The following is a 26239-nucleotide window of genomic DNA, read 5'->3' as shown; positions in this document are numbered from 1 at the left end:
GTGCTCCTCCGGCGGGCCCATCTGACAGCCCTGTGACGGCCCCTCCACCCTCCTGCAGTACGTGGGAATCTGTGGCCCCCAGGGAGGGGGGCACACCCAGCTCACTCAAGGCACCTCAAAGTGTCACAGTAGGGAGTCATCTTTGTTTTTCAAAGTGCAACTATATTGAAATCCTATTTTTTTATTTACTCCTATAAAGACATTTGCCTTTCATGAGAGAGATCTAGTCGTGGTTTTCCAGCGTGGTAATGGATCCATCAATTTGTCATAACCCATCATGTCTATTTCCAAGCCTGATATGGTGGTGCCATAAATAACCTTGTAACGCTGTGGGAAACACTGCATCTTTATCTTTAGTGTGGTGCTTTGGGTCACTGGGAAGAGGCCCTGTGCTTCTCTGAAGGGAAACAGAGCTGCTGCCTTGGGAAGGAGGATGGAGGTTGACCAGATAGGGTGCAGGCAGATATAATGCAGGCCTGCTCTGAGTTGGGAGGGGGGGGGGAGACCATCTATCACGTGATATCTATCAGCTGCCTGTTGACTGGATTACCAGACCTGATCCACCACCACAACCAAGAGAAACAGTTGATTTTGGGGGAACCAGGAGGGGCTTTCCAAAGACTTTGACTCTGCTCTACATGTTGCCGTAACAACAACTGCTCTCTCATCTCCTCTCTCTTATCCTTCCCTCTTCTCCTCCCCTCTCTTCCCCTCGCCGTCCATCTCCTCGTCCTTCCCCCTCCCAGTGACAATGTATATCCCCGTAATAACAACAGATTAATGAGCTTCGCTGAGTACCAACCCTCCCAAATGCAATTATTAGTATTATGATAGCAATCTGGTATTCAGCCACATGCGTGTACTCCCATGCATCCACAACGATGCAGACACTTGTTTGTGGGCATGTGCGACCAAACAAACCTACACCGTATACATGCAAATAGTGTAGTTGTCTGGATTGCGATGGAGAGTTATATTGAAAAATTGGGACAGCGGTGCCTCTCTCGCACGTGACGCCTCTGCTGTGCTTGCCAGGCCATACATTTCTTTCCGTTGCACTGTTCCCATATTTTTCCTCCGAATTTAAATGACCTAGAATCTGCGAGCGCTTGTGTTCCCTAAGCCCCTCAACTAGTAACTCAAAAGAAATAAGGCAAGTCAGGCGGCGTGCTTTGTTGTTCGTACGTATGGATACGCGTTATTGGAGCCTGTGGGCCTCAGCTCCGCTCCGCCTGAGCTATCGCTCTTATCACAGCCTGCCTGGCTGCCTCACCAACCCACCAGTGTCTTTGGCTGCAGTCGTGTGGCCCCTGGCAAGGGGATGGCTAGGTGTAGGGGCCCCAGCCAAAGGGGCCCCTTGACTGTCTGTTCCTCCGAAAACTATGAGCTGAAAGGCGACGGTGCTCCCTAAGCACACTGAGAGTGAGCTTACACAGCCCCTCTTCAAAAGAAGCTAAACACTTGTTCATTAATTATCTGGATTTCTGTTAATTGGATTAATTGTTGAATGGAACCCCGTGTTATTAAAAATGACGACAACACAAGGGCTTGAGGAGCAATGGGGGATTACTATCTGTTCAGTTCCCTTCCAGGCTGAGGGAGACGCTATGCTTTCTCTGTCACACAAGCACATACATACACACCCGCACACACACACACACACACACACACACACACACACACACACACACACACACACACACACAAACACATTCTCTCTCTCCCTACCTCTTTTACTTTCCCACACACTCACACATACAAACACACACACACACACACACACACACACACACACACACACACACACACACACACACACATATTACAGTTGTATTTTACTTTCTAAGACTTGTTTGTTGTTTTCATGTGTCTAGTGTTTTTTTTATCTCTCTCTCTCTCTCTCTTTCTCTCTCTCTCTCTTCCTCCCTCCCTCCCTCCCTCCATCTCTCTCCCCCCTGACAGGAAGTCAAAGGAAATGGAAGCGACGTGCAGCCCAGCTCAGATAAATGAACACTATGTTAGTTGCAAATTACCATCCAGGCTGATAAAGATACCTTCGGTTAAATGCTAATTTATTTTATTTTAGGCTGGGAATATAACAGCAAACACACAAAAGTTGTTCTTATTAAGAATAATACCTTAAAAAATTGATCTTCAAGACCCATGGAAGAGGTCAAATAAAGGGAGACTAAAATTATGACTGATCAATTATACAAAGATAACAGCAACAAGAACACTTGAGAATACGTGAAGAATTTAATGATTTTTGTGAAAGTAGAAACTTTCAATTTATTTTTTAGGGTTAGGGTTAGGGTTAGAAAATTAATTTGAATTATCCAATAGTCCAGTGAGATTATGGATAATAATTTGAAATAGAGATAATGACTTGGTAAACTTAAACGCCTCAAAATGTTCTGCATTAAATGTTCTCTTCTTGATGTTCTGTGATCACTTTTTTAATTAACTAGAATTTTATAAAGCTTATATATGTTTTATGTTCTGGGAGAATTTTCACTATCTATCTGCTAGTCATTTTTTTCAACCCATTTTTTTAACTGTAGACTTCAACACAACCAATCAACTTTAATAGTCAGAAAAATATTCTCAACTGTTCTGCCTCCCTGCTTTGAGCACCTCTAATGCCCTTTCTAGCTTTACTTTTAGGAATGAATTCTCCACTCAGTGTGTGTGGACTTGTTTGAGCGCTGAATATAACGTCTGTGTGTGTGTCTGTCTTTGTGTATTTTTCTGCGTGTCTGTCAGTATTAAGGTGTGTGTGTCTTCGTGTGTACATCTGTTTTTAGGTGTCTGTGTGTCTGTTTGTGTGTGTGTGTGTGTGTGTGTGTGTGTGTGTGTGTGTGTGTGTGTTTGAGCATATGCGTTTGTGTGTGTTTTAAGTGTGCGTGTGTGTTCTACGTGCCATAGACCTACATGATGCCGACACTAGTCGTGTGACCATCTGCTTCACCAAAATCATCTAAAATGATAATTACTCTTTGGCTTTCGTTAAAGTGACTCTGTATATATTTTCGAAACTGGGGGCTTGAAATGTTCTACTTTAATATGTGTTAACATTGTGGAGGCATTAATACATCTGTACGGTCAGGCTGCAGCTGTTTGTCCTTTCGTATGGCAGGCACAGGCACTACTCGTTTTTCCTAAGACACGGGGGCTGCTGAACGACAATCGCGCACGGCCATAGGTCGGGGCTCATATTTAGCTAGGCCTCTTTCGGCTGACAGCTGCTGAAATCAAAGCATACAAGTCTGGGTTTATTTAGACTACAGTGATGGTGAAAGGTTGGTGCGGGCATGTGAGGAGGTGTCCCATTGATCTCTGTGTTAATCTCCAGTGTGAATTGGGAAGGACTTCTCAAGGACAGGACCCTGAAAGATTATTATTGATAATTCTTAACATTGAGGAATTATCCTAAAGAGATTTCAAAAAGTGTATAGGCGTACAACTGGTGTAAACAAAAGTGATTGTGTTTTTGATGTTGGACAAACAAATTAATTAGTGATTAGTAGATCTACAATAGCCTACTAAACGACCAATGTTCAGTGCAGATGCATATCTACAATTTAATATATGTATGTATAATAGATCAATGTGGAATAGATTTACAAGAGTCAATGTTGATTCAAGAAGTTGAGAGTCACTCTGATGAATGAAAACAATGATATTAAAAGATGTGTTTGGGAATAAATGTGTCATCGCTTGGTAAATTAACTAAACGTATCGCAACATTGTTAGCACATTTTATTTCCATTTGTGAATTCCTGCATTCAATTGGTCCTAATCTCTGTAGATCGTTGGTATTGGTAACTATCGACATTGCACCGCCCTCGCGGTTGAACGCTTCGTCCTTATTGGCGCATCCTCCAGTCCGTTAAGAGTGACTCAGGCCAATCAGCGACGAGAAAGACGGACCCTTCCAGTGGAATACTCTGGCGCTTACAGTGGTGGAAACGAACGTCCCTGAGCGCGCACTGTGAAGAGGATAGTATAGGGCTTTCGACTCTTTGGACGGAGATAACGGTTTCTTTTCCTCTCTACACTCAACAAACGCCAATAAATCAGCCCAGATTTTTCCGATACGAGGGTGGTCTAACAACAGTGATCGAAACGTGGGGGGGGAACGAGGGATCTGATCCGCAAGTTTTTTCTTTTGCCTTTTTTTCCTTTTCGTACCAGAGGATTCTGTTGGTGGTGGCTTGATCTCACTCGTTGCAAAGATGATGGTCGGGGAGATTGAAGTGAAGGAGCGACCGAGGCCGAGCCCTGACTATTTAATGCAGTTATTGAATGAAAAGAAGCTCATGACCAGTTTGCCAAATCTCTGCGGCATCTTTACACACCTGGAGAGGCTCCTCGATGAAGGTAAATGGCCGTGTGGAGCGGCGGGGCACCGGGAGGGGACCGTGACCACAGCTCGGCTCGGAGCGGCTTGGGTTCTGGGATCGCATGCTGCATTGGGGTGCTGCAGACACACGCTAGCATAGGCTCCCCCAAATCATGTTGGTATGCAGACAAAACTTCTCAGACATGGTGATAAAGTCGAATTACAGTCAATAAACGTATCTAGAGGTTTGACTTTTCCCTCCTCAGACGGAAAAGTACATTTTAAGAGTTTCTTCTTTTCCTCCCCTCAAGTTCTTCAAAAGTCGTGTTCCCCTGCAGTTTGTTTTTGCCCTCTTGACTTTGACGACGAAGGGTGAAATCAAACTTTAACTAAGTCAAAACAACAACAACACGGTAACGCCCGTCGCCATGGTCTCCCAATGTGTTGGTACAAAGTTGTATGGGGGTCTCTGGTAGTTTTTAATGTGTTTCCGTCACCCACTGTTCAGTCTGATTCCACATCAACTATGAAGCATTGTAGCTTAGCTGCATGGTAGCAGCTGCACGAGGAACTCGGGCTAACCTAGTATGTGTACAGTCCTGCCGACACTGAAAAGCCCATGCATGATTTTAATACATTTAGTTGATGCTGTCTGGGAAGATCGGCAATGGCCAGCCTACCCTGACCGTAATTCTGTATTTAATAGTTTGATATCTAAGGGACTATTTAATACCAGTCCATCGGTATGCATCTTACTTGTTTTCCAAAACAAGGGCACTGGGCTGTGAGGGCTGAACAATCGTCCCGATTACAAACGAACGATGTTTTGATGTAGTAATACATGTCTAAAGCTGGGTAACAATGTTTCACGGCGTTTCATTGTTCCTTGTTGGTTGCAGTAGTCGTGTTTTTTTGTTGTTGTCGTTGCCCGACTACCCTGCGAAACTGCGTGTGCCAGTGCCTGCTCCACGATGGAGCCGATGGGCTCTTTTAGTATTTACCCGCACTTGGAACATTGGTCACAAAGATCAGCACTAGTGCCCGAACTTACTTGTTGTTTATAGTATCGTGAACGTAAGCGGATTTAGTGTAACGTTTGAGTCGAGGTTTATCTAAGTGAGCGGGGGACACTAGAGAGCGCCACATCCTCCTCGCAGACGACCGTGGCTTGATTGTTTTATAGGAATGAATCAATTCCCTTAATTAACCAGAATCTTATTTCCAGCGTGGATGATAAGAGGTCAGACTAAAAAAAGCTCGGAAACCAAGATGAATAGTTGGGCAACTCACGGCTTGTTTTTGTTTCCTGTTTGCACGCGTTGACTCGCTATTATGTAGTTGTAAATCAGGTTAGGAGAGATTGTATGCGTAGCATTACAATTGTAAAAACAAGAGGTGTTGGTTAGGATGAACAAACTCGACACCGTTTTGGACCATAACAAAATGTTAATAGTGTGTAAAGGGACTAGCCACGTTATGTTAGGGACTCACGTATTTTCGAATATACTGGTTCACTGAGTTTCAGCGCTGCCGAAGTTGACCGAATAAACATTCCACTCAGTATTATAAGGACGCCTGAAACCACCATCTAATATTTCAAATTTTTAATCGGTTGGTTAAGTTTATATTTGTTTCATGGAGCTACCAGAAAAGGCAGTTTTTCTTTTTTGCTACATTCGTTTGCTGCCCCACCACATAATTCCACACGCGCACAAATCTGTAGTAAAATTGCAGTCGTTTTGATTGAAGGAAAACTACCAAAACAAGGCTGCGTTTAATCATCTTTCTCCCAGGCAGCCATGCGGACAGATTTAGTTCGTTTTTCTCTCAAAGCACACATGCACTCTCAAGTGGGAAAAACCTCGTGTTTAGTCAGTCTAAAATATTCGTGTGTCCCTGTATTCCCTGCAGCATAGAGTCCATAGTCATAGGTGAGGGGGTGTTCGCCAGTTTTTCACTTATTTCATGAAACCACAGCTAGGACTCCCATGTCTCCCCCCACTCACCATTTTGTTTAACCCCCCCATCCCTTTCTTCATTGTTTTACCAGAGTTTCCATGGTGGCGAGTTAAAACCTCTGCCAAATGTTTCGTGTGATTGTGAGATGAGAGCAGCCCTGTCCGCAAGGCGTGAGGTTGACCCTCGTCTGCTTCCTGTAAGCAGGCGGCTCTCTGGGGTTGTGTATTCTCCAAGGGCGTAAGGAGGGGTGTAGCTGGAGCGCTGGTGCGATATTTAGAACCCCCCCCCCCTCTCTTCCTCCCACTCCACGTTCTAGAGCTATGGGCTCTGTGCGATAAATTCCACCCAGTACAAATGGATTTTATGTTACTGTAAGGAGCAATTAATTAGAAATCATTGCACTAATCGTTACCCTTTTTTTTCTATTTCCATTTCCATTGCGAGACCACCAACTGGGTGATATTGTAATTTGTGTTTCGGGCTGTATTTTCAAAACGACAGGCCCCTCTCTGTTCACCACATGCTGTATATTTGTGCGAGGAGGAGGAGAGGTTAGGTAAACAAAGCCCACGACAGTGGTTCAAGGGTTTCGACAAACATGGAGTTTCACTGTGACTACCGTAACGGCCTCTTTGCAGTTCGATTTCCCCCTCCCCTTTGGGTTTTATTAGCGTCCTTTAATCCAGTTGGAACTCATCTAACCCTGCCATTAGATCACTTCGTCGTTTCACAGAGTCCACAAGTGTCTCGCTCCGCAGCCTGTGCCATGAGAGGCTGAGGAGAGGGTGTGAGCGATGCTTGAAAAAAACGTAATGGTAAAGAAGTGGAACGTTGTTGCCGTTTGAGGGAGAGGTGGTGAGAGCGGGTGGACGGGTGAGTGGGCAACCTAAAAGGGGGGCCAAAATTGAAGGGCACTCTTTAAGCTGTCACGGCGCTGGCAGCTGTGTATCCTGGGGGGCGGGGGGGCGGCATATCAGTTGTTAACAAAAAATAAAAACGTTGCTCTCCTACTATCGCAAGTGGCCGCTGTGATTTGAATGCCTTTTAGAAATGTCCTTTTTATTCTAATGTCAAACCTGTAAGGGTTGACTTCCTAAAAGCTGGCGGTGTAGAGGTTAAGAAGTTTTGAAATTCTCTTCCACCTCAATTCTCCGAAACGTTCCATCCCTAAACCGTATCCATGACAGCTGCACATGTATGAATGTAACGCGCCCCATCCACAGAGACAACCTCTCGCGCATGTGTCCGTGCAGCTGTTTCCACGGGGAACGAAAACTTGACACCCTGGGCTTAGACCCCCCTGACCTGTGTGTGTGTGTGTGTGTGTGTGTGTGTGTGTGTGTGTGTGTGTGTGTGTGTGTGTGTGTGTGTGTGTGTGTGTGTGTGTGTGTGTGTGTGTGTGTGTGTGTGTGTGTGTGTGTGAGACCAGGCAAGGTCACTCTGGCCTCTGACAGGCCCCCATTTTTTGTGTGACCCTACTTTCCCTGGCGCAGTTGTTCGTCTCCCTGGGATGACCCCCATTTCCCCCTTTTTTATTTGTCTTTATGGTCCACGCTCCACATGCCAGCCAACAAGCGGCTTCAAATTGCTATATTTTCTCTTGGCAGGAGGAGACGAACCATATAACGCTGAGCGTCAGGACTAGTGCAGTGCAAGTGCTGTTATGTGAGGCAGCAGAGTGGGAGAGAGACATAGACGGCGAGAGAGAGAGAGCGAGAGAGTGACTTGGGTTATTTATTTTTTCCTTCCCGTATCCTCTGATGAAGTCTCTCAGAGCAGAACAGAATAGTCAGATTGATCGAGGGTGTTTCATAACCCCCCCCCCGCTACATGTTAACCCCCTCCCTCCTTTTATTTAGGGATCAATTTTGAGCCTTGTCTGTTTTGTTTAATGGATTTAATGTTGGAGATTTAGTGTTGGAGAAACCAGGATGCAGAAGGGGCCAGAACTCTTCTTGCTGCTCGTTATGGCATTCACAGTTTCCAGTATTTCTCCCCCCCCCCCCCCCCCCCCGGAAGCATTTTGAGTTAACTTTTTGTTTTTATACCTCCCTGGTGAGTTGTCACAGTTGAGAGGACAGACTGACAGACTGCCGTTCTACTCAGATTGCATCGTGTGCGCGATGTCTCCCCAGGAACCCCCATCCTCTAGATTAGGGTTTTGATAAACAGCAGAGGGGAAACAAAGGATGCACATATATATGGCGCCTTATCTTTCCTCTAGGGCCCCCCCTTCCCCACCCGCACTGTCCTCCGTTTTGTTTTGTTTTTGTATCACGGTATGCGACTATATGAGAGTGAAAACCCACTGGCAGCCTGGGATGCTGGGATGGACCTGTGCTAACCTCCGACACGCAATCAATTTAGCCGCTAACAAGATTGAGTGTCGCTCGCGGAAGACAAGCTTAGGGGCTGCTGGGAAATCGGGGGAGAGATGGGCATGCATGCAAACAGGTTAGGGACGAGTTGTTGTGCCGGATAAAAATCCCCAGAAACCCTCGTAACCCCCGCCGTCTCTTTCCGCCGTTCATGCACATTAGGGACCAGTTGTTGTGCGGGATAAAAATCACCCGTAACCCCCCCCCGTCTCTTTTCCCCTTCATGCGCACACGCACACGCCATTCTCTCTCCCAAGGCGCCACTTATAAGCTGGAATTTAATTAACTAAGAGGCATTCTGTGAGCCGCTTTGCTGAGCTGCCACTGTCAGGCGTGAAGCTGATTTGCAGGCTAATTCTTAGTCATTGTCCCGTCTCCTCTTTTTAAAGGGCTTGTCTTTCGCCTTCAATTCCTCTTCCTTTTTACATTGTTTGTCCTCTGCTGTTTGGTCTGCCCAGGAAATGGTGATTCTGTGGTTAACCGTCTAATCTAGTCTTTATTTTGGTTGAAGGCAGGCGGGTGGGGGGGTAAGTTACTTGTTTAGACCCTATATAATGGGGGACAGGAGAGTTCTAGTGGCCCAAACCATTCCCGCTTTCACACGGCTGCCAATTTCTTGCTTGCTGCCAAAAAAAAACTGCATTTGCTAAATTGCAATGTACTAGAGCCACCCCCGCTATGGCCCAGGGTTCTGCCCCCTCGCCTGGTCCCCTCCTCCTGGCCCGGCTCCAGCCAGAGTCCTGGGCCTCGTTCCTGGCCCAGCAGATGATAAAGACATCCACCGACAGCCGTGGCGTCTTATCTACCGCTTCAATCCTCCGAGTGCAGGGGCCCCCTTATCACCGCTGCACTCTGCCTGCCCTGCCCTGCCCCGACCCTGGCTGGCTATCTCGCTGTCTCTGTCACCGAAAACTAACCGTCAAACCCCCTACTCACCACCCCCTCTACCTCCTCAACGGCTGCAGTCTAAAGGCCTACATGGACGGGGTTATGGGCTAAAGTGTTAGAAATGTTCTGTGCTTGTGGTAAATGTCATGTGTGTAAATATATATGTATGTATGTATGTATGTATGTATGTATGTATGTATGTATGTATGTATGTATGTATGTATGTATGTATATATACACTAATTACATAAAATTCCTCATAGATAGGAAAATCGAAGAAAGAACCCAGATAATATTGATATTTATACGGGCTAATCAATTGTGTGGGTGGTAATAAATGTGCCATGACGGCTCCTCCTTGCTGACTGCAGTGTTAATGGCAGCTTATTTGTTACACACTCAAGAGCCAGCTCTTGTTTTTTTAGTTGCACTGCTCGTTCCATTCCCCGCACCCCCCCCCGCTCTGCAATCTCTTGGTTCCCCCTGTATCCTAAAAGAAACACTGACAGGAAGCCAAGTCCTTTTCAGACAGGAAGATCCACCCCGGGGGCCGTGGCCTGGCTTGTTGTTCCTCCGGACAGCGCGGCGGAGCACGGGGGGCGCTTGTCCGTTTCTTTAGAGAGGAGACCTGTTCCTGTTCTTGGCCTGAAAGTTATTTTCCACGGATGTCCACTTAGCACTAACTAATTCAGATTCAGTCATCGAAGGGGGTGGGGGTGGTCTGTTACGACATAGTTGTCCACTTCTCCCTGTGCTTTCCTATCCCATCCCCGACCTTCACACATTCGTGTGTGTGTGTGTGTGTGTGTGTGTGTGTGTGTGTGTGTGTGTGTGTGTGTGTGTGTGTGTGTGTGTGTGTGTGTGTGTGTGTGTGTGTGTGTGTGTGTGTGTGTGTGTGTGGGAGTGGAAGGGGCCCCACCCGTTTGCATTCTTGCTTAGAATAGCTCTCCCCCACCCTGCTCCTGAACACACACGGTACTACTTATTCGCTTTTTGATCTCACTCTTTTTGTTGTTTATCTCCTACTTCTCTTCTGTTGCAAGCCTTAAACTATTAAGATTGCTTTGTTCGTTTTGTGCCTTTTGTCCCTTCCCCTGCCCTCCCCGCTTGTTTTGTCCGACGAGGGGAGAAAAATAATATCAGTTTTTTTTATTTCTCTCGCCTGTTTTATGTCTTCCCTTTCCTATCCAACGTTTGGTGTTCTGTCTTTATCTGGTTTTGCTTTGTGTGTCAACTCATCTGTCCTTCCTTTTCACTTCAGTGTTATCCTCTCAAACTCTCTTACTTGTCTTTCCTGTGTTGCCGCTCTCTCTCTCTCTCTCTCTCTCTCTCTCTCTCTCTCTCTCTCTCTCTCTCTCTCTCTCTCTCTCTCCCTCTCTCTGAGTCTTGCCTGTGTATTCTTTCTCTCATGCATGTTTCTGTTCTCTCTTTATTGCTTCTAGGGAGTGGAATGGCTAGTCATCTCAGGAATTTTTACCTGCAGCATCAGCCCACTTGCACAACACTCAGTGTTGTGTTTAGCCTGTACTCCTAACCCTCTTGTCCTTTGCACAGAATGTATTTTTACACTCTACACATCAGGCTCCACAGGAATTTGGAATTTTGCTTCATGTGTTGTGATGAGGGCCTTGACGAGATGCGCAATTCCCTGTTTACTGTCTCATAACATTTTCCGATGGCTCCCTTCATTCAAAGCCTTTGGCCCTCAGAGCTCTGTGTCTCAGCGCATCCCGCGGCTCTCGTCTTTGCCCGTAAACGCTCGATAGATCGACCCCCTGCTGACTGCAGTTGGCATCTTTCGCCTTGCTAGACGCACATGGGGCAGATAAATCAGGGATGAATAATTGACCTGTCCCCAAGCAGCTTGTGTTATTTCTGAGGCTTGGCGGAAGAGTGGGTGGGCCGAGGGGGGGAGGCCGCGACGTAACCTTCCCCAGAGGGGGGTGAGGGGGGGAGAGAGGCAGAGATGCTGCCTGATCTTCTCCATCAATACTCTGCTGGTTCATGTCCCGTTGGCATGTTCTGCCAAATCCCATGGAGTGCGTAGCGTCCCCCCTCCTCCCCAATGCTCATAACCGGTTCAACGCGAATTGCCAGAGATTTGTACGCCGGAATATGCATTTGACCAGCGTCTGTAGAACGTGCTGTCATTGGATCTTTTACCACTGATTTTGAGTGTAAGGGTTAGGGTGTTATGGATTTTTATTCCACCGTGTCACTTGTTGTTATTTATATGGTTTGATTTGACTGCCGTATGTGATGGTAGGCCTATGTGTTTTTACATATTCGCCACAACAGAGATTTCTCAGAGCATCCCACCCCCGCCCATGTGTTTGTAGATTTTTGTGATTTTGATATATATATATATATCACAGGAAGGAAGCTTGATCCGGTCGTCACTGCCGCTGCGCTATAATTAACAATAGCTGGTTTTGCTTCACATGATCTATGCTCGTGTACCACATCCAAGCGGCAGAACGACGGCACTGGTGGTTACTGTCGTAACCCTTTCATGTAACTGCATGTTCAACACAGCCGTGTGCGCCTGCTCTTAGTTGCTACTGCACGCCTGTCTTGTTTACAGTGAGGCTTAAGTCCTGGGTGTCCTTATCTAGTGCAGTGGTTGTGGTGGGGGGCAGATTATACAATGCCGACGCTGCCTCACACTGTGATGAGGGTTTTAATTGGACAGACAAAAGGGGGCCTCTTGGAGCACAGGAAAGACGGACACACAGAAAAATAAACGGGCGGAGAGCATGTGGGTACGTTGCATTACATGGAAGACTATTCGTTAGCGAGTGTGCTTCTCGATCCACATAAGTGATTGATTTGCGTGCGTTCAAAGCAACAAAAAGGAAAAAGGCGGGCAAGGCCACAGAGACCCCGACGGGGACATTACGAGCCGTAAAAGAACAGGACGAGACAGATTTCCTATTGGCTGTGAATGAGGTCATTTGGTTGGCTAAGAGGAAGGTCACTGACCCCTCCTCCCGACGTGTGTGTGTGTGTGTGTGTGTGTGTGTGTGTGTGTGTGTGTGTGTGTGTGTGTGTGTGTGTGTGTGTGTGTGTGTGTGTGTGTGTGTGTGTGTGTGTGTGTGTGTGTGTGTGTGTGTGTGTGTGTGTGTGTGTGTTCTCTCGCCACCTTCCCTCCTCTGAATCAGTCCGACCACGGGTTCAAGCTGTTTCTGACCGGGGCTCTTCCTCTAGTCTTTATTTTTATTGAGCTTCCGACACTTGTGTTGAACCACTTTCTGTCTTTTCTTCTCATCTGTCCCTCGCTCGCTCCTTTGCCCTCCCTTCCTCATCCCAAAGTCCTCCTCTCTCTGCCTCTCCATTTTTCACTTACTGGGTTTTATCCCATCACCCCTTTCCTCCTTTTGTGTTCATCCCACCTACTGTCAGGGAGAGGTGATGGCTGTTGTCCTGCAGTCCTGAGTGTGAGAGCTCTTCTTCCTATGACACTCCTTTTTGTTTTTCCACAGAAGGAAAATCTGTAACTCGTCTCCTATGAGGATTACTCATTTTTCCTGGCTTTGTCTTTTTTAGACGTTTCCCTTGGCCCGCTCTCGCTGCACTCTTCTCCTCTCTTCTCTCTTTTTTTCTTTTAGTCTCTGTTTATTTTCTGTGTGTGGGGGTTGGGTCCAGCCTCAGGGATGCATCCAGGACCAGTGGTGACGTTAAAGGCCTGCAACCCGGCCTTGTCAGTTTGAATCAGCCACTAGTTCACACTGTCATTCTGGGCTTCCATTCTACTTGATACGCGCTTTCTGTGCGACAGCCTGCTACACATTCAGTCTCTGTAGTCGGCCATGAATAAACGTCCGGAGCATTCTTTTGACAGTCTCACACACACACACACACACACTTTGACCCGCCAATAAACCCGTCAGTCTAAATTCCCCTGAAACGGATCGATAGTTGAGGAGTTTTGCGGGGGCGGGGGGAAGCTGGAGAATAATGACAGTCCGGGCGGTGATAAAGGCTGATCTCGTCACGCTATCTGTCGGCGAGGCAGCATCTTGACCGAACCTCTTTTCAAACTTCCGAGAGCTCACACTGTGGCTTGCAAACACAACAGCTATTTTAAAAGGCCGTTCTGTATGGCCCACGGTCGTCCCACAAGGGATGCAACATATCAAGATGAAGGTTCTCCCGTACCAGACACACAGACCAAACAGTGGAACCCCACACTAGCATGTCTGATGCAGAGACGGGAGAAGTGAAGGAAACCAGGCTGTTGGAAGGATGTCCAGATTTTGAACTCCCTCCCCCCCCCCCCATTGTAGGATTAGGGGTGGGACAAATTGTCAATACTGGAATATATTGTATGGCTTCCTCTTTATTGTTACACAGGCGTCATAATAATGCAGGCGTTCTAGACTGACTCCCCGGCTCATATGACTTGCCAGAGTCACTACTTCATTATGCATCGTGGTGGCGCTTATCAAATGAATGAGGGTAAACATGCAGTGACGGTAAAGAAGAAATGCACAGGTGAAAAATGGCACAGCTAGGGATATTGATTTGGAGAGGCGCCGTTCAATTTTAGGTCTAGTCTGGGCCTACTTCATCCTTTACAGCTACTGTGGCAAAGATGTTGTTAAACTGACGTAGATATCAGTTACGATGCGAATATGCTGCATTCTCTATGAGAAAAGCGGCAGTGAAATAGACGGATGGATTCAAGACTGAACCTCGTATGGCCAGTGAATATGAGTGTAGGCTCTGTACTTTCATCAAAATATCCTGTGTATTTACAGGATTAAATTATTATGGAGTTCAATTGGTAATCACCGAGTAAATGAGGGAAGTGAATGGCAGTTTGTGGATGAGGGGGATTATAATAAGTGCGTACATAAAATTCTTTAATGCGTCCATGTTTAGCTTTTGAGGTTGTTTCCCTGTTCAATAACTAGAAGTAGGCTATGGCTTCAAACACTGGAACCAGGAGATGACATACAGAGTCGAGAATATCTATTTGTATAATTTATATTCCAGGTTTACTTGGGTTTGTTTATGCTTGTTAAGCAGAATGAGCAGTGAAAAGGGTCCAGGTTTATAAACAGTTTTTTATGCTTGTTGTTGAGCAGAATAAGCACCGCAATGCTTATGCTTGTTATATTTTTATATGTATGTTTATTATTTTTTGAAAGAGAAATGTGCATTGATTTGAATATTGTATTAATATATTTTGTTATCCTTTTGTAAAAAAACACTTACCAGAAAGGCAATTTGGCCTTTCACCAGTTTATTATCTATTTCTCATTTATGTGTGTGTGTGTGTGTGTGTGTGTGTGTGTGTGTGTGTGTGTGTGTGTGTGTGTGTGTGTGTGTGTGTGTGTGTGTGTGTGTGTGTGTGTGTGTGTTAAAGTAAGCTAAGACTTGTTTTACAATGTTTCCGCTCAGTTCTCAAATTCTGGGAGGCTGACAACGATGCAGTGAATTAATACATAATTCCTGCTTTTGTCTTCTGGAATATTTTATGGCGACCCCGACCGTGTTGGTATAGTTTGTTTCTCAAGAGGGAGACTTGAGACTTTGTTTGACAAGGAGCGACAGGCCAGACGCTTGTTCACACACACACACACACACACTTTTTTTTTTTTTGACCCCAGAATGTAAACTATACAATCTGGCCAGTTGCTGTACATGCACATCATTTGCTGAACATGTGTAGCTGTCTGTATAGCTGTCTTTAAAGCAAAAGCAGTACATTTCAGGAGCTATCTTGAGATAGCAACGTCATTACTCTGTTAAAGCAAGCCATTTTACAAATACCACAAGCCTATCCTCTTGTCACACGTAGGGACTGAGACACACTGCTGTTTGACTGGATCTGTCAGCAGGTCAGACGAGCCTGAGCAAGCCCTCCTTACAATTAAGGAAGGAAATACCTGCTCTTCTAAAGAAAACACTTGTAAATCCCGACTTGTTCAACCTGTTTGCGTTTGTTTGCCTAGCCTTCCTGCGCGTTGCTACGGCAAGTCTGTCGACGTGTGTCTCTGTTTGCATGGCAGATGATGGTTAAGCTGTGGTTTTGTCTTTTCCAGGTCAGAACAGTAATTTCCTTTACAGAACACTTTATGAAGGCTCTGTGAATCATGCCGGCTGGTCATTTGCATTGTTGTAGTTTTGCTGCTTCTTTGATGATTTTGACCTAATTTTTTGTTAATGAGGTGTAAAGGAATGTGCCTGTCCCCTGCAGCACTCCCAACAGCCTCACACACATGCAGTTTGGATGATGATCGGATAGTAACAATCTTTTTTCCATTTTGTTATGATTGACAAAGAACTTTTCTTTGCCACTACCTACTGCTGCAGAGACCTCTAGGCATCACGCTTGTATTCTCCTGATTTAACGACAAGCAATCATGACCCCTGTTTGTCATGATTGCAGCTTTTGTTAAAAAAACAGCTATGGCAATGAGTCCTAAATGCAGTTTATTGTGGCATCCATTTTTGGGTGAATTCAGTATTGTGTAATTGATTGAGGAATAACGCATAGGGGGTGTTTGTACTGCAGTTGAAGCTAAGAACACCAACCCCCTCTCAGATTGGAAGTCATTATGTTGTTGCTGCCCTCTCAAAAAACAGCTCAAAGATTGAAAGATTGCAAGGAACTCAAACTTTTTGCTTACAAAAGCAAGGGTGGAGGGTTTTGTACAACATTGGGGTTTTTTTGGGCTGAGGGGTTTCCATGGATACCGGGGAAGGGCGTGGCAGGAAGCAACGTGGTTGGTTATCTGCTCCAGTCACATTGAAAGCCAGAGCCTTTCCTTCCTTCCTGCCCTGACAGCTGGACCTTTTCCTGCAATTGTTACCGGGAGCTGGTCAGGAGCTGGTCAATCCTGCTGGTCATGTGCTTCCTCGCAGAATAGTGTCTCAGTTATGGCGTTGGGACCCCTGGCCGGTGGATACTGGGTTCGATCAGCCACCAATTTGTAGGCATCCATGGGCAAGTTGCACTCCACCTTATCTGATACTTAATTGCACCAAGTCTCTTTGGATGTAAGGCTCTACTGAATGCCTGACTAGTAATGGTAGAAGATGTTTCAAGCTGCCTTTTTCTACCAAACATGCACCATTGCATCATACTAGCAGTGAAAGGAAGCATGAGTCGTCCCCCCACCCCTTGGGTCTCTGATCACGAGAAGAGCCGTTTTCACAGAAAAAAAGAGGAAATAATAGGGGCACGTTACACATCACAGGGAAATCTATACAATACAGCCTGCATCCTGGCGTTTCCATCCTGTTATTCCTTTTGTTGCTTATCTGGTATCCTCACATCTCGGTCAGGGTACTTTAGAGCTCTCAATCTTCCTCTATCCATTTGAATTTCATTCCTTTTTTAACATTCTAATTATATTCCATATATATTTTGACTACAAAAATGTTGCCTTTTATTAATATTGACTATATATACACATGATTATGCATGGCAAATGCCACTATTTAACATCCCTGTCACTAGAGGGCATTCTACCAATAAACATTTATTTCTTGGCAAGTAAATAATAGGCCCAGAATGATATATTAACCCCGCCTCTCAAAGGCCTAAATTGTACGGCCTATTTTAGTTATTGACCACGCAGACGCTTCAACGAAGTCCTGAACCTATTTTGGTTCTGCGTCAGGTTTTAGTGAGCGGACCGATCACAGCGCTTGACTCGACGCAAGGGGACATCTTTTGGGAGGCGCACGTCAGGCCCTTGCGGTGGAGGGTCCGCAGGGGCGTAACAGGTCCGTAACCCCCCTTGCGTTGCGTTGACGTGGAACCATAGCTAAGCCTTTAGTTTACTGTAGTCTTTTGTCTTTCCAATATTGTCTCCAGTAACATTTTTTTTTTATTGGGCTGCTCCTCCTGAAGCCCGGCTTATTAAATGACTTTCTGTGCCTTCCAATTTAACGCAACATATCACTCCCCTCTTTTAGATGGCAGTGGTGGAATTGCCTATTTTTGCACGGTATTTTAGAGCCTTGTAGCCTGAGTGTGCAGTTGTGAGTGTTGGGATGGCTGTGTCAGCTCCATGGAGGTTTTGGGACTTTTTTCCTCAAAAGGTGATCTGAGGGGAGTGATAGAATTAGCACATCGCTACACACTGGGATTGCTGCGATGGGTGTATAATTAGCTTCGCTATGAAACTGCTCTGAAATGAGTCTTGCAAACCTTCTAATTACTCCAGCGCTCCGACCTGCATTTTGTTTGCAAGAGTTAGGGATCACTTGTACAGTGTGTTTGTGTACGAGATTAGCTTTTTAACATAGAATTATTTTGTGCCCGCATAGACAGCTGTTTGGTACAATGCAACCGTTTCTTTCTGTAGCATTCTAACGTGCCAACTCACCCCCTTGTGTGTGTGTGTGTGTGTGTGTGTGTGTGTGTGTGTGTGTGTGTGTGTGTGTGTGTACTCGTGATCACCCCCAGGTCCCGCCTCAAGTCCCAACCCCCACACACACACACAGGATGTAATGAACGCTGACCCCCTGCGGCATCCTCTTAGAGGAGGCCATTACGGCTCTGCGTAGAGCCGGGCCTCCCTGCCAGTACCGCCTCGTTCCATGGAAGACCCCACTGTGCACAGGAAACTGGCACTCCCATGGCTCATTGGGCTGCCAGCGTGCCCCCTCCGCCGGCACCCGGCCCCATAAAGCAGTTCCACATCATCAAATGCGATGATCCTTCTTTCTAATTTTAGGCAGACCTCCTGATGGCTCTGCAGATAGTGCTGCCGTTGAATTGCTCTCCTTTTCAGAACCGCAGGGTGGGGGGCTGGATTCCTGGATGACTACAACAGTCAGGGTGCAAGAACAAAAGAATAAGGCGTTCTGATGGAATGTAAAAGACCCCACGCCTTTCTTCCCTTTGTCAAACGGTTTAGCCAACAGCCCAGAGTATCGCTAAAAGCGTTTGCTTTTATAATCCTGTCATATCTGCTGTATTAACAAGGTCCCACTTAAGGGCGTCTCTCTTACCTACCGCTGTCAATTATTCGGACAGATTCTAATGCATGTTTAACGATTCACACGAGTGTTACCAACATCACACTCTCTATTGAACTCCTAAGAATATTGCCAACATCACACCCTCGGTTGTTTCTGTTAAGATGGGTTCATTCCTATTTAGGGCTATATTTTACTTGTGCAGCTACCCCTCTTGCCCACCAGTCTTAGGCCAGATCAACAGTGAGTTGATTTAAACAGCAGAGCGAGGACCTAGAGTGACAGTTTATCTATGCGGGTGAGAGAGGTAAAGGAAGGCTGTGTGTCAGGGCGTTCTGTTTCTCCCCATTATCACTGGCATGAGAGTGAATATCGAGAGGCACCCCCGAGTTAGGCACATGGGAGCAGAGGTACAGTTTGATTTGCTTCTTGTTTGTTCAGTACATTTTCTCCCAGGCTAGTGTCTCCCTGCCGCTCTCATCCTTTCTCCCACTGTGGCTCTACCTCTCAGGAGAGCATCGACTCCAAACACACACATTCGGCCTCATTAGCGTTGTGGATTTTTGTCTTGTAGTCGGGGGTGGGGGGGTATGGGATATTTTCGATGGTGTGTATTTATTCTCTATATGCTCAAAACGGAAAAGCCCACATAGAAGGAGCCTTAACACACAACACACTGCAGTCTTTGTGTGTTGTGTGTTTGTCTCAGCCAGGTTGGGCTCATTAATGACGATCAGAAAGCGGAGCCCGACTGGGGACAAAGCTGCCTACAGTAAATGCACACGCACACATGAGCGTTGGCCTAATTTGTGTGTGTGTGTGTGTGTGTGTGTGTGTGTGTGTGTGTGTGTGTGTGTGTGTGTGTGAGTGACACAAGCTAAGTGAATTGTACTCCCTCTTTGAGAGAATGAAGGGCCACTAATATGCTGGACAGCCTACTGTGGGTCATTCATTTATCCTCCTGCCATCTATCTGGGACCCTTAGAGAGGTTTAACAGCTTAAAATCTGTTGCACTTACAACATAAAATTAATCTATACTTTATTAAAACATGGTTACCGGCTAGTTTCTCATACGGTCATACAACAGTGGTAAAAGCTTTTGATGGCAGGAAACAGTCTACTACTTTTTTATGCCTTTTTTATATTTGAGTTTCTAACTATATAATCTATTTATACAAAATGGAAGCTCGGACTCCATCCTCTGCAATGTTTCAGGACTTTTGTCATTACAAACACATGTGCCTTTACACAGGTTGCTAGTTTGATTCCCTGGCTCCCCCTAGTTGAATGCTGAGGTGTCCCTGAGCAAGGCGCCTGCCTAATTGCTCCATACTAGCTAGCTGCTGCCTTGCATGGTTGATTTGGTCAACCTCCGGTGTTTTTGTCTGTTTTAACTGTCGTAGTTTGCTTTGGATAAAATCGTCTGCTAAATATAAACAACAGTCATTTCTGATGAACCTATTTCAAGGCCCCAACATTATCGAGTAAATTGGGCTTTGATCAGAGACGGATCACTTAAAAAAAATAAATGCACAAATACACACTAAAAACACTAGCACTCACGTGGTTGATGGTACACTAACAACCACTGTTAGGGATTGGGTAGAGTCATTGTGCGGTGAAAGCACCAAGGGTTACATGTAATTGGTCTTAGGCTCCATCCGTTTCAGGTGGCAGGTATTACCGGACTAATACCAGCCATCACAAGGTAGCCAAAGCGGCTTTGCCCCGGCAAGCCGATCAAGATGATTACTCACAGATTACAGTTCTTTCTCATTTCTCTGAGCCCGCGATATGCGGAGGAGAAGGCTGTTTAAATATCCCTATGGATCACGACTATTCCTGGACTCTTAATAGGCTGGTAGCCATCTGGTGGGACAGGTCTAACTGCTCCTGAACCTGATTACAGTCGCTCCTGCTTGACCCATGTGGCAATCTCTCTTTCTATTTGTGGCTCACTCTCTCTCTCCTGCTGAACCCATGCTCCCTCCCACTGTCCCCATCCCAGGTTCTGGTTTCATTAGTTCTTGTAGGATCAGAGGCTCCGCGATGCAGCTGGGCACTGATAATTTCTTCGTCCCTTGTCCCTTGTCCTCCTAAATTTCCGATCTAAAGACACTAATTTTAGTGGATGTTTGTGGAGTCTGTTTTCCTAAATATGTAACAAGTGCTGGCCTCTGCTTAGGCTGATTGGCACACACGCAAGTACACTCGCATGTTTATTTTTACTTTCTTTCCCCTCCAGTCAAGGCCTAATTTTCCTGCGGCTGTGATTTTTTTATTTTTAATTATTTTGTATGACAGATGTGCGTGTGTGTACAGGATGTGTTTGTGTGTTTTTGATTTGGTAGTGCAGGGGACACAAGCCTGTTAGCAGCCTCTGGCAGAGCAAAGGAAGCTACATTACTATGCTTGAGAGAAGACAAGAGAGGGGGTTTTCTAAGGTCACGGTGGCACACAACGATGCATTTGACTTGTTGCTTTCATCTTGCTGTTTATTTCAGTATTTCAATTTAACTTTGAGCATTACGTCAACAACGGTAAACTGCTGTTGTTTATGCACTCCCTAAACCAAATTCTTGGGGTCCCGGTAATTTCATGGGATCAGTTCGTCCTCCTTAGCTCATCGTGTGGTCGTGATGTCAGTGTGGGACGTCTGGATTTGGCGCCGGCGTGATGCGGCCTCCATAGTAACCGGTAAACACACCAGGCGGGATGTACCAATCTCAGCTAGTATTCCGGTGAGTTCTGGTTCTGGTTTCTACAGAACCCACAGCCACCATCTCTGCTGCTTTCTGCTCGGGACTTTCACAACTGCTGACGGTAGCCCTGCCTCCTCCACGGCCTATGCAAAGGAATGCTAGAGAGAGAAGGAAGTGGAGGGATGAAAATATGTTCTAGACTTGCATCCTGACACAGAGCATGCATTCATGTTGTCAAGTATGCAGTAGAATGGTACAATTTGGTGCGTCCAATCGGATTGGTTTGTTTCACAGCGGAAATTACCAGCAGGTTTGTAGCTCGCAGCGGTGTTTTAGGTGCCTTAATGTATAGACTTCATGTGTGTGTCGACCGATGTGTAAGTCGCCCTCCTCCCTTTAATGACACGCTGTTCCTTCCTTGATGATTGCATGGAGCAGCCTCCGAAGCTTCAGCAACACCCAACCTCAATCTTTCTCTCTCTTTTCCCTTTTTATCTCCTTCCCTAGTCTCCTAGTCACACTGTCAATTCATTTTTGTGTCTAAATTTTCTACCAGTCATTTTCTTAAACATTGTGTCTATCTCTTCATCTCTCGTTTCCCCCCCCATCCCTATCTAGGCTCACCATGACCTACTTCTTTATCTCTCCCTCTCTCCTCCAGAAGTTTACCATCATTCTGTCGTTCTCTTGCCCCCCCCTAACTTTACCACCATTCCATTTATCTCTCTCTCTTTCCTAACTTTAACATCATTCTGTTTATCTCTTCTCCCTCACTAACTTCGCCGTCATTGTGTTTATCGCTCTCTCCTAACTTTAACATCATTCTGCCTATCTCTTCTCCCTAACTTCTCCACCAGTCTGTTTCTCTCTCGCTCCTCCCTAACTTTACCATCATTATCTCCTTCTCTTTTTCTTCACACACACACACACACACACACACACACACACACACACACACACACACACACACACACACACACACACACACACACACACACACACACACACACACACACACACACACACACTGTGCTCAGTGTTGTGGCAGTCTCATTGCGGTCCTGCGGGGAGATGAGCTAGGAAGAGATGAGGGGAAATCTTCTCTTTATCTTGGCTTACACAGGGCCAGATAGGGGAACTCGGCAGCCACGGACTATGACATTTGATTCCTTTTTGCCCGGCTCCGATTGCTGAGGAAAAGGGCAAAAGACGGGGAGGGGGAGCGCAAAAGGGAAGAGAAAGGAAAATTACTGTTTTTTACTTTCACTAAGGGGCATTCATGGGAAGCCTGAGTCAAATGGAGTCTGTAGACTGCTCCCTTCTTGAATGCCATGGTTGTTATTTTCTCCTCTTCTTTCCCTCACCCCTCAGAGTGTGTGTGTGTGCGTGTGTGTGTGTGTGTGTGTGTGTGATTTTTACAACTGCTGTGATTCCCATCTCATAGAATGTCTTGTGTTCAAACGTCTCTCAAACATTTTAGAGGGAGGATACTGAATATTGATTAAATTAAATAATAAATATGTTTACAACTGCTAGAGAGCGGAGCTGAGGGAGAGATGTTCAGGAAAAATATTTTTGTCCAGGCAGTGCGTCCTGGGCATCCATGAAGCTCATTCACTTCTTGAAGCCCTGCTTTTTTAACCGTGCTTATAGGCATCATATCTATAGCGATACAATGCAGAATGGTAGGGCTGGGCTGCTGGATACTACTAATGGGGGGAGGCCATTGACGCTAGCATGATGGCACACACTCAAGCTTATGGACCGCTCTCTAGGGTGGTACCTTTTAATATGGTGTAAGAGGTTTGTGGGGTTTCCCGTTCTGCTGAGGACTGGTCACTATCATATTGTGCACCCAATGAGAGTCCTTGCCTGGTCAGACTTCAGGTAGCCAAACCATTTCCAAATAACCAAAGGGGTGATGCCTTTCTTGGGTACGCTTTACTTTGTCTTTGGACAACAGTTTCCTCACACTCTGTTTCGCCTCTGTTCATTTTCTTCTGAGTAATGGTACGGTGCACTACTTCACACAGGTGGTCATCGTCAGAGAACATGCGTCAGCTTGCTCCTGGTCAGGGGAACTCATTTTGCAGACAATATTACCTGAACAGGGATTTCCCTCAGTTAGTCTGTGGGGGCACTGCCTGCATGTACGTCATCGCGCACTGAAGCAGCCTGTTCAATTCTGCTTTTGCACTGACTCGGGGCTCTGCGCCGAGTTAATGATTGATGCTGTTAAACGTAAATCGAAAAATATCGGAAATGTCTTTAAAAACACACTGCATTTATCGCAGCAGATTTTATCGTGATAGATATTAATATTGATTTATCGTCCGGGTCTAATCTACTGATATTGGCCTCGTTGACATTAGCATTGAGCTGAGGAATGGCTTCGGGGGCGGGGGGGGAGCAACGGGGGATTTGTAAACGCACTCGCACACACCAGTCACCCTAGGGTAGTACAATAGAAAAAAGTTAATAGCCTCCTCACTGTTACCACCATTGTCCCCTTCTGTTCGACTTCTTCCAGAACACAGCATTTGCCTGCTCCTCTTTTTATTATTTCATTCTTCTGGTTCCTGGGTGGACAACTAGACAAATGATTTAGTCAGTTGTGCCAGGCAGGGGGTAATTTTTGTCTGAATGTGGTGCTTCAGAGTGGATGGGAAAAAAGAGTTAGTGTGATGAAATAAAAGGTTGTCAACCATTGCACGTCTCTGCTGATGGGCCGGCTCGCCCCCTTATGTTAATGTGGCATTTCAGCCCTGAGGAGGGGGAGGGAGCGAGAGAGAGAGGGAGTCGGAAGCGGAGGTGGCAGTGAGATGTGTTGAATGTGCTTAGCATTCACCCTTTTCAGTCCCATTGTTTTTGTGTGCGTGCTCTTGTCTTGTCAGTCCCCCACCAATGGCTTGATTTCTGTTGGGATTTGACTGAAAACGTCCGCTGGCATGCCATGTTCCACTAGGGTGGGATAGGCGCACCCCAGTGAACGCTACCCAGCGATGCAATGGGGGGCTGTGTGCTTTTCTGTCGCAAGAGGGGCCAAGGTATCGGCAAGGCAACCGGTTTTATATAGGTTTAGTGGTGTCGTTAACACCAGCGTTTGAGTAAGGGCCTGTAAAGCCTCTTCTGAGTGTGTATTGGTGATTTAAAGGCCTATACAGATTACTCTTCTTGAGGGCGTCTGGGTTGTTACCTTTTTCGTGTAAACCTTTTTTTTTTGTGAGAGCTTGGGGAATTATTGGCCCGCCCAGAATGCATTGCGGCAGGCATTGAAACTGTACGTGCACGCACCGGCTGTTGCTAGCCTGGGATAGAGGCATTCAGCGTGAGCTCTTTAATTACCTTGCCACCCTGTGAGAAGGGTTTTGTTTGAGTCTGGGCTTCCAGGCTCCGTACAGACACAGTGCCTTGTGGTATAATTAGTATTTCTGTTTCCTGGGCACACCTGATTGATTTCTGTTTTGAATCGTCAGGAAGGCGCCGTGTGTGTGTGTGTGTGTGTGTGTGTGTGTGTGTGTGTGTGTGTCCTTCAGTTGTGTTTGAGGGGGACTGATGCAATATGTTCTAGGGAAAGGAGATGGCTATGAGAGAGACTGGAGCGGTGAATGTTGATATCATGTGGTTAGCATGGGGAGTAACCTAGGGAAAACATTTCTAGTCTTGTTTATTTATTTATTGCAGTTCCGCACTCTCCCACAGGTTACTTACCCCGGCCCCATGCAGCAGTTTACCAGATGTACTTTTGCGGGTTTATTGGTGTGTGTGTGTCGGGGTTCTAGTGGTCAAGGTCCCTCATCATCGATCAATCACAACCCTGTCAATCATTCACTCAGCATGGGTCCCTGAGGCAGACAGGTGCACAGGAAATAGCCCCTCCCCACTAATACCGAGGCAGGGCCAAGTTACAACACACGCAAACGAGGCGAGAGGGAGTGAACATGTGCTCGAGGGGCATGTGCACTTGTGAAAGTTTAATGTGAACAGTATGAGGGAGTGTGCACGTGGGGGGAGAGGGGGGATTTATTTTGTGTGTGTGTGGGTGTAGGCAGTGTCTTCCTCAGGTCCATTTTTCTTATTTCTATCTGGGGGGATCCGTTCTGAAGGCATAAAACCTCAGCACGGGCAATTCCCTGGTCTGGTTCACTTTCTCGGCTCCCCCATTGCTTCGCCCTGTTTAAACTTAGACTGCAGGTGCTGCCATCAGCGCTACTGCCCCAGCACACCATACCAAAGATAAACAAAGACACACCCAGGTTCACGGTGTCAAAGAGCTGGTAATTGTGGCGAGAAGCTTTTGCTTTGGCACAATGTTTTTGGTGCTGCGGTGACAGAAAGGGCATTGTGGTTATTGATGAATGTGCAAATCTGTGTTTGATAAAGTCCTCAGAATTAATCACCGGAAAATATTTATTTTGCATGTAACTATAAACTTGATTCAGGAATAATATCGATGTATCACAGTTGCTGCTTTCGTTGGTCGCTGCTCTGCTATCAGCACGTTTCTAACCTGATTGTATGTTTGTTCTTGTTTGCCCCAGAGATCAACAGAGTTCGCAAGGACATGTACAGTGACTCGGTGAATGGCCTGGTGGGTAAACAGCCGCTGGACTTGCCGGAGCCCAACGGCACCATCATCCACCAGCAGGAGAAACTCTTTGTGCCCGTCAAAGAATACCCCGACGTAAGCTACTCTTCTTAAAATACACTCACAAAGCCTGTAGCTTGTATCTGCTTGTACATAGTCTCTGTTTATGTTTCTCTTTTATTCATTTTTGACCAATCTGTCTTCCTTTCACTCTCGTGCTCTTTCTTCAACGCTTTCTCTCAAATCAGGATAGCAATTATCCCCCCCCCCCTAGTCACACACACTGTTCTGCAGTGTTGCTATCAAATGCAGGATATTGACATTACGAGAACTCGTACGACAAAGTGTTAGCCCATAGCAATGTTTTCTTTGGCTGTTCAGTTTGATTGCTTTATGTCAAGAAAGAACCAAGAAGTTGTTTTTTTTGCGCAATCAATGCAC

The 26239-nt window shown here is 46.1% G+C and overlaps 1 protein-coding gene across 5 annotated transcripts in view; it reads left to right on the top strand.

The window, feature by feature from the left end:
* Positions 1-3972: 3972 nt before the first annotated feature.
* Positions 3973-26239, top strand: part of qkia (QKI, KH domain containing, RNA binding a) — a 69784-nt gene continuing 47517 nt past the window's right edge. For all 5 annotated transcript variants that reach the window (XM_079752384.1, XM_079752386.1, XM_079752385.1 and 2 more), the window contains exons 1-2: positions 3973-4380; positions 25752-25894. In XM_079752384.1, coding sequence (XP_079608510.1) covers positions 4236-4380; positions 25752-25894 — 288 coding nt within the window. In that variant the 5' untranslated portion in view covers positions 3973-4235. The remainder of the gene's footprint in view (positions 4381-25751; positions 25895-26239) is intronic.

The sequence above is a fragment of the Pollachius pollachius genome, assembly GCF_949987615.1.
Source record: "Pollachius pollachius genome assembly, chromosome: 15".
Lineage (NCBI taxonomy): Eukaryota > Metazoa > Chordata > Actinopteri > Gadiformes > Gadidae > Pollachius > Pollachius pollachius.
The sequence above is the reverse complement of the archived record's forward strand: the minus strand, read 5'-3'. Positions and strand labels throughout refer to the sequence as shown.